Here is a 16,265-nt window from a genome sequence, read left to right on the forward strand (position 1 = left end):
AGGAGCATCATTCAACTCATCTAACTTATCTGAGCTCATCAAAACCATCCATTGACTTACTATAAATAGGTAAGTCCCACTAAACGGAGTCAAAACCCTCAACAAGTTCCTCTAATCACTAGTATTGGCCTACAAGGACCTAGTTATAGGCTAAATCCATCCACAATTATGGTCATGCTAAAAAGGGGTCATTACAACCGGTACAAGGTAATTGATGACTTCATCTACTACAAGGGCAAGATATACTTGGTACCTAATTTCACAATGAAACTGAAAATCTTGAAGGAATTGTACGCCTCGTCATTGGCCAGACACCGGAGATTCCTAAAAGCCTATAGACAGATCAGGGAGAGATTTTCACGGAAGGGATATAAAAAGGATATCTTACAATACGTTTGGGAATGTGTGACGTGCTTATAAAACAAATCTGAACAAACATTACTAGCAAGCTTGTTACAACCATTGTCAAAACTGAAACATAAGTGGGATAGCATTTCCATGGACTTCATCACCGAACTTCCAAAGGTAAATGACAAAATTTGCATTTTTGCAGTTGTAATACGCATATTTCTTCACCATCTCCATTGAGTTCTAGGCAACACAAGTGGCAAACTTATTTTCAAGAAGGTTTTCCACTTGCACAAGTTGCCACAAAATATTGTGAGTGATAGGTACAGTCATTTCCTTAGCATCTTTTGGACAAAACTATTTCGATTGGTAGGGACTGAATTGTCACCAAGTACCAGTTATCACCCCTACACTAACGAACAAACCAAAATTGTGAACAAGTGGCTAGACGGGTACCTCCAGAACTATGTTTCAACACATAAAAAGGTGTAGGTTAAATGGTTCTGGAGGAGTTGCTACAACACCACTTATCACATGTCGATTGGGATGGCAGCTTCCAAAGCACTTTATGGATATGAACTCCCTTCATTTGTGAACATAATTATGGGAGATAGTCATGTGCCAAGGGGAAAGGACTGGGTACAAGAAGGACGAGACATTTTGAGGTCTCCGAAGGAAAATCTCTAGCAGGCACAAAATCAGCAAAAGATGTATACTTACAGCCATCAAATTAAAAGAAGTTTTGAGGTGGGTGGCGTGGTATATCTCCGACTACAGCCGCACCAACAATCATCCTTGAAGGTAGGAGGCAAGGAAGAGTTAAGGTTACATTTTTACGGTACTTATTGGGTGACACAGCACATAGGGGAAGTTGCCTACAAATTGGAGTTGATGGAGGTAAGCCACAACCACAATGTCTTCTACGTATCTTGCCTAAAGAAAGTCGTGAAAGCAAACATCACTATATCAGCTGTCATGTCCCCATTTTGGAGGCAATTTGATTTAATTAATTTAATTAATTAGGTTATCCAAAATAATGAATATTTTATGAGGATGACTAATTAATTATTTTAATTAAATAAATAAGTGGTATTAAGTTAATTATTTATAAAGTTATCAAATAAATAAATATTAAAAGGTAACTTTATATTTAATTAATTTAATAAAGTGACTTGAATCATAAAATATTTTATAAAGTCACTTAATAGATAAAATAAAATAATGTTCTAGAAGCTTCTAGAGAAAGTGGAGAAAAATGAATAAATAGGCACCCCGGGCTTCATTTCAATCATCCAGTTGTTTATTTCTCTCTTGACATCAAATTGTGATTCAGTCACATAGTCTATTCTGGAGCCAAGTGGTTTCAGATAGTCAATTGATTTTTGGGAACGAAAACTCCCTTGGATTAGCATAACTGAGGAAGTGAAATATCTTCTGAAGAGTTGCACATTTGGAGGTGATACTTCAATCACTTCAGCTAGGGCATCATTGGGCCTAAGGCCATTTTCAACATTTCAGCATTTCAAGAGGCAATTTTAGCAGGGCCGAAATTATTGGAGGTCATTTCTAGCAGGTCCGCAGGCTAAAAAAGCAGTCCGAAAAAAGCAGGCCGAAAAAGCAAAACCAAAAAAAAAGCAGTCCGAAAAAAAGCAGGCCGAAAAAGCAAAACCGAAAAAAAAGCAGTCCAAAAAAGCAACTCCGGAAAAAAAAATCCGAAAAAGCAGTTCGAAAAAGCAAAACAAAAAAAGCAAATCCGGAAAAAGCAAGTGGAAAAAGCAGATCGAAAAAAAAAAAGCAAGCAGAAGGGGCAGCATTGAAGGAAAATATTACAGCCATCCACAATCAGGTTCTTCACTTCTCATTTGCCATATTTTCTAAGAAATGTAGGTTTTCAGCTGAGTACAAAATATAGCTTCAGCACTTCATTATTTTACATTGTACTTGTCTTTCTTTGCCATTTGGCATTATTGGTATCAAAGGAAGGTTAAGATTTTGCAATTAAAGAGCATTGTAATTTTTAGACTATCTATATTGTAAACTTAGAGTTTGATGATCAGCTTATTAGTTTGCATGCCAATTGTTTGACAAAATGTCAATTGGCTGTAAGTTCTCTTTTTGGCATAAATAATGTTATAATTTTGCATACTAAGTGTTTATATAAATGCCACTTGATTCTAAGTGCATTAATGCCATCTTAGGTTGCATCCAAAGTATTTGTCTTAATTACTAGTTGCTGTAGCTGCATATTGCAAGTAGTTTAAGTCACATATTTGTATTGAATATTGTCAAAATTAGTTGCACATTCATGTTAGATCATTGTTTAGACAATTCGGAGTCTTTTTGTAAGCATTCTCTTTGATGCAAATCGAAACAAGAGTCATTGCAGCAATCTGAAAAGTTATATCAGTCATATGGCCCCTTGTATGCAAAGTGTTTGACAAAAATCTTCGAGCCTTCAATTAGCATTTTAAGGTCGGAATTGAGCAAGACCATTACAGTGGTATCAGAGCTTGCTTGCAAAGTGTTTGACGAAATGTCAAACAACTAAAGTATAAAGATTTTTGGTGTTTGAAGAAGTTATAACCTGTTGGGGTTATTACATCAGCTGACCTGCCACCTCTGAACGAAGAAGTGAAAATGGTTTTGGAACCTGCTGAAATCCTTGACGTCTGAGAGAGGAAACTGAGGAACTGTGCCATCAAGGATTTCTTAGTACAATGGAAACATCAGCCGCTCGATGACACCATTTGGGAGGGTGAACAAATTTTAGAGCATTTGACATTTCAATTGCTTGAGGACAAGCAACTTTTGGGACGGGCGAATTGTAATATCCCCATCATAAAATAAATAAACCTTGTATGTAGCACCGATTGATTTAGTATATCTCTAGTCCCATTTCTATTTTAATTTATTCGCAGGCGTTTGTCTTGTCATGTGTGCACTTTGTTTCTCCCTCAAGAGTTCTTCTCCAACGGGGTGTATATGTCTATCAAGTTGGATTGTTTTGGTATGCAACTTGGTTTATTTTATTTGTACTACGAATTTCATTAGGAGTTCTACTTGTCTGCTGTTTTGGAAATGGAAGATCTTTCCTATTTGGCCTGTGCAATTTCAATGGGATTCATCCCTCACCCTATGCTATTTTGTATTCCTTGGCTTTGGATCTGGTAAGTCTGAGGCATTACTCTTGTTTGAATCAAAGCTCTCTTCTAGCATAATCATATAAAGTGTTTCATCTTGTGGGTATTTATCATTGCAATTAAATCTCTGTAGTAATTGGTGCAATCTGGTATTGAATATATCTGTCTTCTGGCAAATACCATACAGAAGAAGCAACCAGCTGACTGTACCTCATATCCACACACTTCCCCCACTCTGTCTCACTGTACATGTCACTTTCCAGCGCTGTACAAACACTTAGAAAACGAGCTGCCGTATAGACACACTAATTCCACTGTATGGCCTCCCCGCACATGCACCATATAGTCTTCACAATTTGCATCAACCGTATGCCGTCTACACTCACCGTACGGCTTCATTGGCACCATATGCCAAGTACATTTTGTGCACCATACAGCTTGGTTGGCACCATACACCAAGCACATTTTGTACATCAGTTCAGTCCATACGACCTCTCTGTTAAACTAGGAAGGACCGTTCATTGGATTTTTCTTTTAGCTGTTTGTTGCTGGTATGTTGAGTGGAACATTACAATTATGTTGTAATGTCCCCTTTCTGGGAGTGCCCTAATTCTTGCCTTTTATTCTGCTACTGCAATATAGATAGATCTGAATTGATACTGTTTCATTCTTTGGTGTTAATCACTGCTCCTTCAAATGAATGCTTATTGCTGAATGGTTCAATCCCTCAATTGTTTTGTTGAATATCAGCTACCATCTTATGATTTTGATGTCCCTTTGAGAATGCTTTCATAATGATATTTCTTGTGATGCCTTCTTCAAGTCTGATCCTTTCTGTTGTATTTGCAATTCACAACAATCTTTACTTGATTTGAATGACGGCTGTAGATGTTCTAGCCTGTGAATATCCTTTTCCCCAATGATTGCTTGATATAATAAATCTGAACCTGCTTACCTTAATTCATTGCTGTATGTATTAAATCTCTACTTATGACCTTTGATGTGTTTTCCCTTCCCCTTCCTCTCCATCATGGTCTTCTCTAATATATCTTGATCACTCAATGGAGGGGTGTGTTTTGGAGGTTACCATCCCTTTAAAAGCGGACACAACCCCTTTGTTAATCACAACCTTTCACTGTTGTCTCCTTAATCTTATTTCCCAATATATCGTGATCACTGAGTGGAGGGGTGTCATTTGGAGGCTACCGTCAGTTTGAAAGTGGAAACAACCCCTTTGTTAATTGCTACCTTTCACTGCTGCCTCCTTTATCTTTTTTCCCACTAATCATTAGTTTACTTATTACTGCAATTATGTGAGCCTTTAATTACTTTTCACTGTAATTAGGTGAGCCATTTACTAAGATCGCTGCCTCTGGTATCTTAGTCACGGTTAGTTTTACACGTTGAGATCACTTGATATCTTCAGTAAATGTTCCTTCTAAATCACTAGTTTTGAAATCATGTGTCTTTGCAAAAATCATGAAGTCTTCAGGCAAGATGATTTTTTCTAAGGCATAGATATCCTTCATGGCAGGGGATGACAGATGTCAATGTTATTTCCAAGGCATGTGCTGTGCTATGAATGAATTAAATAAATCTGATCAGTTATTGTGAGCATTTAATTCATATTGGCAAAGCATTTGTGTTTCAAACACTACTTCAATAGGAAAAATAAAAATAAAAATAAATCAGGAGAATCTATGGCAATCATGGCTATTCTCCCCAATCACATGGACAGTCTTCTACCTCTCAGCATGACCATCTCCTCCTCGGTTGGCATGACAATGGGAAGCTCTGTCAACAATACATTATAATTTCACTTGTTCACACAACTCCTATCGATCCAAAAGAAACAAAAGACAAAGAGGACACTGTCACAGGTTGAGAGCGCAATCCTGATGGTTAGGATTTTCTAGAAGGATAAGGCAAACACCATGATGGCGATCCCCTCATGCCAATAGCTTAACTCTTCTTGCTTAGCGGTGTGTCTACTTTCGTTGATTCTTATGCTCTAGCATTAACTCTTGGGGGTGTGATTCCATTCAGCATCTTTTATATGAACTTTTGGTATTATATTTTTATAATTTTTAATATATAAAGCACTGTTCATCATTAAAAAATGACTTATTTTCAGCTAATTAAAATAAGGCTTTCAAAACACATCCATCTTTGTTTTAACACAGGTCTTCTACATTTCAGTTTCTGCGAGTACTGATATAATCTGTATTCTTATTTTTACAGAGCATTAAAAAAATTTCAGAAGCCACAACATAAAACTATTCGTAAGACAGAAATTTATTCAGTTATTAAAGAAGCACAAAAGAAAATAACAGCCCAACCAATTATCACAGGCCAAAAAACCACTCTAGACGAACGAGTAATTGATTATAAGCTATATTTTTATTTAATTGTTTCATAAGCTTGCGTATCAATTAATCCATTAAAATCACTATCTATGAAGGTCTTCAATGCTCTAATATCTCTTAAGAGTATAATGTAAAGAGGGATTTCCGTTAGTTTTGTAAAGACCGTTTTAATCTCAATATTTCTCTTTTCTTTTTATGGCGTAGACGCTTGATTTAGCAAAATACAATAATTTCCCAATTAAAATAGATATTACGTCTACCAGTATCATATTTCATAATTTCGTATCTACCAATATTATAAAAAAAATTTAAAAAGTTGAAAGATTTATTCGTCGATATTATTTCAAAAAAGAGTTAATGCTAGATATAATGAATGATTCTTTTAATGGCAACGATTTCTTTGTCGATATTATTTCAAGAAAGACGATCAATCTCGCAACCGCGAAGAAACAATTTCCTTCTCCGAACACATCTTTCACAAACCCAAAATTACTTATCATAAAACCCAAAAATGCACCTCAAAAATAACTTTCTGCATCGTGTTAAGCAACCAAAACAGCACAAATGAAACCCAGAAGTTTTTCAAAAAACAAATATTTATAAGCTAAGATGTTCTTTGAATTATTCCACTAGCACAGAAATTCCTCACTAACCGTTAAGTCTCTTGAATTCAGTAGCTCTGAGCTCTTCAATGCTCTTATTTCCTCTTGGGTATCCATAATATTCCCCATATATTTTCAGGAATTCAGATTTGCCATTATTATTTCGAATTTTTGAATCTTCCACTTCTGCTGCTGCTCGTTCTTCGTTTTTCCTGAAACTTGTGGGCACTAAAACACGAAGCCTCGAAATCTTTGATAAATTTATAGAGAAAATAATAATTTGTATGCAGATATGTCGAAGAGTGGATATCATTTTTAGAAGCCCTGAATGCATAGGGTTTTCAGAAATATTGGAACTGGCAAGTTTTTTGTCCATTTTTCGAAGTTTTACTCTGTTAGTCGGTTGCAGAGAGAATTTTTTGTTGACGAGGAACAGAGGAAACCAAGGAGCTTGTCAGGGATCATATCCAGTCCGGCAGAGCACATTCAAAGTAGCCCTGTAGGACGTGGCTACTTACTTTTCAGACACCAATTTTGAATATATTCCTTTCAATTAAAAAAGTGCTCCTTGATAAAGAATAGCGTACCTATGTCAGGGTTGACCGTGTTTGAGATTTTAAACTATAAATTATAATTCTTCTTCTAATTATTTACAGATATGTCAAATAGGTGGCATTTCTTAAGAGGTTTTTTCAATTCTTGGGGTTAGTTTGACCTGTCAGTCATATTAATCTTTTATTCTATTTAATTTTTCAATTCAATTAAAAGAAACTTAGAAATGTTTATATTTTTTTTCTAATTTTCTCGTTATTTTATAAATCACATTTTTCATTTTCATTTTCAATTATTCTATTGAACCATATTATTTTTGGTAGTCAATTTTCTCTATAAAAATATCAAATATTTTCTAACAAGTCTAATGAATGCATTAATTACAACTTTACATTTTCCACATTTGTGACAAGTGGATTAAACGACCTTACCTTTTCCACATTTGTGACAAGTGGATTAACTTTTCAAGTTTTACATTGCTCTTTATTTTTGTCATTTGTCAAAAAATACAAATATTTTCTAACAAGTATATCATACATTAATGAATGCATTAATTACAACTTTAGGTTTTCCACATTTGTAACAAGTGGATTCACTTCTCAAAAAAAATCATTTTTATTTTCCACCTCACAAATGAATGTCTAATCAATATTAATTTATCACTATCTATTTTGCTAAATATAGAGTTAATATATTTGATGTTTGTTTTTGTTATTTGTAAAATGATATTTTTTTAACTTTACACTTATTCTAATTTTTTTATATTATTTTACAAATTTTAAAACTAATACTACTCCTCAAACTAATTATATATTTCTTAAAATAATGTAATTATTAATATTTTTTAAATGCCCTTCAACTCTCTCTATCATTCTACCTTCAATTCTCCTTCCTTTCTACCTATAAATCTTCATTTTCCTTCTCCAATTATTGGGAGGAACTTTGACTTTGACACATTGCATCACTTGTTTTTTATAGGTATAGTGAGTAACTTTCTAAAAAAATCTTGTTATTATTAATTCCTTTTAGATGTCATGGATATCATCTAAAACTTCATATGCTATTAAGGTCATAAATTGTTAGTGCAATATATTGTATAACTCATCATCATAGGAAGATGTCTTACAGTACAACTCATCAACATACTGATGTTAATGATATTCTTAACCTCATCAAGATAAATGTCCTTTTAAAATATTTTAATTATGTATTAGCATAGTTGAACCTTTCTCTGTTGGTATTAACTCATTTTCTTATTATCATATTACCGTGATTATTTATGGGTGCATATAGACACCAAAGCTTTTATTCACTCTCTAGAGCCTTCATTCCCTCTCTAATCCAACTTCTTACCATTCATATTATCTTCATGTCCCTCACCCATGTTAAAGTCCAATTCAATGTTATTAATTTTTTATTTAGCATTTTAACGAATTTAGTGTTGTTTATTACTTTTGCGAACATTATTTGACTTCACAAAGGGATTAATAACTAGGTTCATAACCTAACTCAAGGATGGGATGTCCTATTTGAGTATATATCTTTCTCATTACAAAGGCTTATGAAATCATCAAACCCATGGAGGTATACTTGTAATGGACACCCCTGGATGTCCCATAAAACTAAACCAATTTGCTGAAATGAATTTTGTCAAACAGTTTGCATGCAACCTCTTAAAACCCCTTATAACTCTGAAAATCAAACGTTTATTTGTTTGTTGTGTTTCGTGCATGGAATTGGTATCATACAACATAAACAAGAGAGAAACTACAACAATATGCAAAGTGGAAATGAACTGCTGCTAATAAAATGTTATTTTCAGAATTCATAAAACCAAATACATGGCAGATTTATCAACTCACTAATTACTTTAGCAATATTGTCATAATACTCCAGACCATGCTTACGAACTTGCTGCTACAATACTTTGTCCTCCAATCAGTCCACTACCTTCATAATACCATTCCCTCCAAGCGGCATAAGCGTCGGACAAGTAGTGAAGAAGATATGAGCAAAATATCAAATCTGCCTGTAGCCGGAAATGCAACTAAACTGCCTGATACTAAAGCCAATAAGAAAGAATTCCAAAGGCCAAACCCTAAGGGAATGACGTCTAGAATGTTACAAGAGAGGATAGACGTCCTCAAATGCCAAGAACAAAGCTGCAACTCACACACCAATTTCTTCTCATATTCAACCTGTCTAATGAAGCCACAAATGCTTCCTTTTATTCTATTCCCACGGGTCCCCTCAACTCATATGGGCAATGTGGGATAAAAGATGTGTAATATAAAACATATATTAAAATACCCCTTATGTCTCCCTTGGGTACACATCACCATAAAACAAATATTAAAGTAACACTTTAATATTTTACAATTAAATTAGACGTTACTTTAATAAAACTTCAGGCATTAAAATGTATTAGCAATTGGACTCCGAATAATGCGAGTGATAGCTCATTGGAAAGCTCTCACCGAGGAGTATCGAATCCAATCCCCAAAATTGACCTGCACTGTGTCCTGCCGACTTACTAAAAATTGTAAGTATGCCTGAAACTGAGTAAATCAACTTCGTTTTGGCCCAAACTGGAAATGACTAGGCCAAAACACTCCAAGATCCCATTAAACCCTTCATTAGCCCTTGGGACCATGTAGAACAAGGCTAACGCGCACACACTTGGTCAACTGCTAAAATGGGGACATTACAGTCCGCCTCCCTTGAAATTGCTTGTCCTCAAGCAATCTCAGTCCAGCCTGTTGAATAACCTGCTCACTCTCCCATGTAAAATCTTCCTCCAGCAGGTCTTTCCATTTGACCAAATACTCCTTCACTATCCTATTTCTAAGCTTCCTCTCTCTGGTATCCACAATAGCCTCAGGTACTAACACAAGCTTCCCCTCCTCATCCAAAGGGGGTAAATCTGCAGAAGGCACTACACTCTGACCAATGGCTTTCTTAAGCCTAGACACATGAAACACATTGTGCACTCGATTGCCCTCTGGAAGCTCAAGCTCATAGGCGACTTTGCCCACTTTGCGAATCACCCTGTAGGGACCATAAAATCTAGGTTTCAACTTTTCAGCTCCGCTCTTCTTGAGCGATGACTATCTATATGGTTGTAGCCTCAAGTAAACCATATCCCCTACCTCGAAGCTACGCTCTATTCGGTGCTGATCAGCATACAATTTCTGTTGATTCTGGGCCTGTTGTATATTCTCTTTGAGCACTTTCAGGATGTCCTGACTATCCTGCAATAAGTTTTTGGCTTTGGGCACTCTACTGTCCCCCAAAACTAAATCCATGAAGCTAGGTGCTTCATAACCATAGAGTGCCATGAAAGGAGTCATCTTGATGGACATATGATAAGTGGTGTTATAACAATACTCTCCCATATGCAACCATCTGATCCAAGCCTTTTGTTGTGTAGTTACATAGTTCCTCAAATATCCTTCCGCCCATTTATTCACAATCTCTGTTTGCCCATCTGTTTGCGGATGATAACTAGTGCTAGGTGTAAGATCTGTACCACACAACCTAAACAACTCTTGCCAAAAAACACTCATAAACTTACTATCCCGGTCGCTGACAATGAATCTGGGCAGCCCATGTAACCTGAATATCTCTTTAAAGAAAAGATCTGCCACCTGTGCTGCTGTGTAAGTGGACGGAATAGCAAAGAAGTGAGCAAACTTCGTCAAGCGGTCCACCACCACATAGATGCAATCCCTTCCCTGCACTCCTGGTAAACCAGTGATGAAGTTCATCGAAATACTTTCCCATTTCCTATCAAGAATGGGCAAGGGCTGTAATAAACCTGCAGGAAATGTGTGTTCTCCCTTATTCTGTTGACAAACCATACACTCCCTGACATACCTCTGAACATCATCCTTGAGCCCTTTCCATGAAAACTGCTCTCGGATCTGCCTGTAGGTCTTGAAGACCCCCGGATGTCCTGTTGTGGGTGCATCATGAAATGCCTTCAATATCGCCTCTCTCAAATGTGATGACGGAATCAAATAAACCCTGTCCTGAACTCTGATCAATCCATTTATCACCTCATAGCGATCATCCTATATGGTACCTGAAATCAATCCAGAAGCCCAAGCATCTCCGACATACTCTGCTATAATCCGATCTCTCCAATCTCCTGAAATCTCTGCCAGAGCACATAAGTGAGGTCTCCGAGATAAGGCATCAGCCACCACATTTTTCTTACCTTTGACAAACTCTATGTCAAAGTCATAAGCCTGCAATTTAGTCACCCATTTTTGTTGCCGGTCATTAAGATCACGCTGGCTCATGAAGTATTTAATACTGTTGTGATCAGTCTTGATCACAAAACGTCCACCTACCAAATATGATCGAAATTTGGCCAATGCATGCATTATGGCCAACATCTCCCGGTCATAGACAGAATAACTTTTCTCAACTCCTCGGAGCTTCCTACTCTCGAATGCAATGGGATGCTTCTCCTGCATCAATACTGCTCCAATCCCATCACCTGATGCATCACAATGAAGCTCAAAAGGCTTTGTGAAATCCGGTAGAGCTAGAACTGGACATGAAGACATTACCTGCTTGAAATGCTCAAAACACCTCTGTGCTACCCCTGTCCACACAAAGGCTCCTTTCCTGGTAAGATCTGTCAAGGGTGTAGCAATCTGTGAGAATCCCTTAACAAACCTTCTATAAAAACCACATAAACCAAAGAATCCCTTAAGCTGTGTAAGGTTTGTGGGAGTAGGCCACTCTACAATAGCTCTAATCTTTTCGGGATCAACCCGAACGCCATCTGCACTAATGATATGCCCCAGGTAAAGGAGCTCAGTCATGCCAAACTCACATTTAGATTCCTTGGCATACAATGACTCTCTCTCCTAAATAGATAACACCTCCTCCAGATGATGTAAGTGCTCCTCCCAGGTCTTACTGAAGACCAAGATGTCATCAAAGAAGATCAAGACAAATCTCCTCAGCTGCTTCCTGAATACCTGGTTCATACAACTTTGAAATGTAGCAGGTGCATTGGTTAGACCAAATGGCATAACCATGAACTCAAAGTGGCCATAGTGACATCAGAAGGTTGTTTTCTCAATGTCCTTTGCTCTCATCCTGATCTGATGGTATCCGGATCGCAAATCAATTTTGGTGAAGAAGCATGCCCCATGCAACTCATCAATCAGCTCATCAATCCTAGGAATGGGATACCTGTTTTTAATTGTTTTCTTATTCAGTGCCCTGTAATCGATGCACATGCGCATTGTCCCATCCTTCTTCTTTACCAATACTACTGCTGAAGCAAAAGGGCTCTTACTGGGCCTGATATGCCCCATCTCCAACAAATCCTTAATCGCCTTCTCTATCTCATCCTTGTGTTTCTTAGGATGACGATAGGGAGTAATCATAACTGGTTTGGCTCCCTCCTCGAGCTCAATAACATGTTCCATCCCTCTGTCAGGAGGAACCCCATGAGGAATATCGCTAAATACTTTAGCGTGTCTATCAAGTATCTTCTGGACATCTAGTGGATGACTCTTTTCTTGTGGCTCTGGTGAAGTTGGCATAATGTGGCACTCTGCTGCCCACTCTATGTCATCATGACGAAAAAGTCTCTGCATTCTCCTCAAGGACACTATTCTGCAACCTCCATCTGAAAGCCCTCTAAGTACCACAGTTCTCCCCTCATTCTGGAATCTCATCTCCAATTTTGCTAGATTGAGTGTGAACTCAACTAGTGAAGCCATCCATGTCATGTCGAGGATGACATCATAATCTCCCATGTCCACAACATAGAACTCATCTTCCAACTCGTAGCCATCTCCAAACCTGATGCGAAGATTAGATATCTTCTGAGTGCATAATAACTTATCACCGTTAGCCACCATGACTCTAAACCCATCATGCTCCTCTGTCTGTAACCCTCTCCTAGCTACCAACTGTGCATCTATGAAGTTATGTGTAGCCCCAGTGTCAATAAGAAATATCACTTTCTGCCCTTGGATAGTACCCCTGACCTTAAATGTGATTGCCTTTTGGGCCCCTGTCAAGCGTGCCAACGATCTATCATCCTTAGGAATGTTGCTCTCCTCTATAGTGTTACCCTCATCTGTATCGGAGTGTTGATCCTCCCCTTCTGACTCTGACTCTTCTGTTGAAAAATACTCCATTTGATTTGCCTTAGCCTTGAGAGAGCATTTATGAGATAAGTCCCAAGGCTCTCTACAATGGAAGCACAGCTTCTTCTTTCGAAGTTCATTCAAGGTTTCATTGTCTAGTCCTTTTGATCCTTCTTTGGGTTTGCTATACTCTTTCTGAAATGATTTTTTGTCTTTGTCCTTGCGGTAGGAAGAATCTGTTGAATGGTTTTTTCCTTTGTATACCGAAGGGGCTAAATCTCGTGCCTTTTTAGTTGCTTCAGCTAACGTGAGTGGATCATGTCCCTTCACCCAACCTCGTAATGGATCAGCAAGACCATCACAAAATAACACCACCAATCTCCTAGGAGAGATATCAGTAACAAGTACAGACAAGCGCTGAAACTCGGCAATGTAAGCATCCACAGAACCTAACTGTTTTAACTGTGCTAGCTCCTTCAAATGTAACTTGGGATCCTTAGTGTCAAATCTCCCAATCAATGTTTCGGTGAATTCCTCATAGGATGTAATCTGATTATGCCCCAAAGTCACCATGCCATGATGCCACCATTCATGTGCAACGCCATGCAAGTGCATAGCCGCATACTTGATAGCCTCCTCCTCAGGCATAGGATTAAGCTGCAAGTATGTATCTACCTTCTGCACCCAAGCTCGTGCACTCATCTTCCCTGAAGCATCATAATAAGGTAAAGAAAGTTTTCCAACTTTCTTCCTCAGCTCAAAGTTTTGATTCCTCCCTCCTGCTTTAGGCATGTGTCTCATCCTCAAGTCCATATAATCTCTAAGAGAAATATCTGCCTGAAACTCTGGTCCGCTAGCCTCCCAGTCCCTCCTGAACTGATCTTGTAACTCGGTAATCTGCGGTTCATTTACTAGATGAACCGGATCTCTGGGTGGAAAAGTGGGTAGAAGAGGTCTCGAGCTCACAGTCCATGCTGGGCGTGCAACGTGTCTAAAGTTATCAGCCTCATTCCCATTGTTGCCGTGTCCATTATTACCATTAATGTTATTCTCAGGACCATTGTTGTTGCCTTGGCCTTCATGGTTATTGTTTCCCCCGTTGTTATTGTTTCCCTCGTTGTTATTGTTTCTGATGTTGGCATCACGTGGATTAATATGTTAGGAACCTATGTGTTCCTTATGTTTATTTTGTTAGAGTAGTGTTGTTGGACGCATATGCTTTGTAAGTCGTCCCGTGAGTATATTTTATTATCCCACATGCATAGGTAGTATTACTTTTCTAGATCGTACTCAGTATATAAGAATAGGTTGAGGCCCTTGATGGACACGGACGAATTTATTGTATTGAGCTTGCTCAAAGGAGGTTACCCCCTCGAAGTGGCCTGCGATCAGTAGATTCATTCTGAGTTCTGCTATCACTTTGTATTCTGTTATTTCGAGCATTCTCACGATTTTGCTATAAGGAGGTTCATCCCATCTGGTATCAGAGCACTCTCTTGGGCTCGCTGGGTGGAAATTACATCAAATTTTTTTTTTTTCTGTCGTGGCCTTCAGGTTCCTCTCACTTCTAATATCTCTTGTTATTGCAATAACTCTTTTCAGTTGTTCTGTCTGTGAGTGAATTTTTTCTAAGTCGACTGTTCCAAAAAAAAAAAAAAAAAAAGAGTAAAATTTTTTCTGTTTTTTAGTCGTAGCTTCCTTGTTTGCTTTCTGTTTCTGCTCATACTTCCGCAGAACGTCTGCAATATCATTTCGCATACTTCTTTCCTTGGCGACCCAACCCCAAATTTTACATATCAAAGCCCTAAATCCCTCATTTATCTAATTTTAAGGTTTGCCCTAACTTTTTCACCTCTCATCCAATCGCCACCAAACTGAGCCACAAGATTCAATTCCTCATTTGCTCCCTTATCCCTCTTGGACTGTTCGCCTCATTTCGCCTCCCTACCCTTGAAACCCTCATTTTTCTGTTTCCCTTGTCCCTAGATAGTCTCCCACCACCCGTCGAACACCCATTTCCTATCTGAGTTTTACCCAAATCCAAGTTTGCCGTAACTAAAAAAGTTTTTGTTTCTCATCTTCTACCCATTCCAAAAAAAAAAAAAAAAAAAAAAAAACCTTGCTTTATGGTTGTTACGCGTACAGGAGCAAAAATCATGGAAGAAGAAATGGCATCCCTCAAAACCAAACTTCAAGATCTGGATGACAAAATTCTGGGTCTTAACTTTCAGCAGTCAGCCATGAGCCGAAACCATTCAGGAGATACTGGGTCCTCTTCTGGCAATTTCCGTGGACCAAAGCTTGATTTTCCACGCTTCGATGGTTCTGATCCGACTGGATGGATCTATAGGGCAGAGCAGTATTTCAGCTTGCATAATACTTTGGATAACCACAAAGTCCCCCTTGCATCTTTTCATTTGGAACATGAAGCTCTTCAATGGTTCCGTTGGTACATCAAGGCTAATGTAGGCCCAACATGGAGAGAATTGTGCACCCTCATTTTGGAGCGCTTTGGCCCTAGTTCCTTTGATGATTTCACAGGAGCACTCACTAAACTGCGTCAAACAGGCACTGTAAGAGAATACCAGACAGAGTTTGAAAAATTAGCTAATCACACAGAGGGCTTGTCTGATGAATTCTTCCGTAGTTGTTTTGTCAGTGGTCTGAAGGATGCACTTCACTCAGAAGTCAAAATGTTTCAACCTACTACAATGATGGAAGCCCTTGGGTTGGCTAAGTTAGCGGAAGACAAGATTAATGCTCTACAACGCTCCAGATCTAATTTTGTTCCATTCAGAAATACAGGTTCTCACAACCCTCCAGTCATACCAGCTCCCAGAACTACTCCGATCAAGCACTTGTCTGAAACAGAGATGCGAGTCAGGCGAGACAAAGGGCTTTGTTATAATTGTGATGAGAAATGGTCTCTGGGCCATAGATGTGTTCAGCAAAAGCTCTATCTCTTGGATGTGGATTCTCCACCGGAACTGGAAGAATATGTAGATGCTCCGGAAACAGTGGATGATGAGGTTGAGCCTCACCAGCCTGAACCTCCTTCACCAGAAGCTCCACCAGAGATATCTGTCCATGCTTTGGCAGGAGTCACTACTCCACAAACCATGCGGGTCCAGGGTTTCT

General features: G+C 38.2%; 1 protein-coding gene across 1 annotated transcript in view; it reads right to left on the reverse strand.

Annotated features, from left to right (window-relative positions):
• Nucleotides 1-7,056, reverse strand: part of ABA3 (molybdenum cofactor sulfurase (LOS5) (ABA3)) — a 219,227-nt gene extending 212,171 nt beyond the window's left edge. Inside the window, exon 1 of the mRNA XM_089811712.1 lies at nucleotides 6,508-7,056. Coding sequence (XP_089667838.1) covers nucleotides 6,508-6,832 — 325 coding nt within the window. The 5' untranslated portion in view covers nucleotides 6,833-7,056. The remainder of the gene's footprint in view (nucleotides 1-6,507) is intronic.
• Between the last annotated feature and the right edge of the window lie 9,209 nt (nucleotides 7,057-16,265).

Source organism: Cupressus sempervirens, chromosome 11 (assembly GCF_028749045.1).
Source record: "Cupressus sempervirens isolate cs-2001-9-10 chromosome 11, ASM2874904v1, whole genome shotgun sequence".
Lineage (NCBI taxonomy): Eukaryota > Viridiplantae > Streptophyta > Pinopsida > Cupressales > Cupressaceae > Cupressus > Cupressus sempervirens.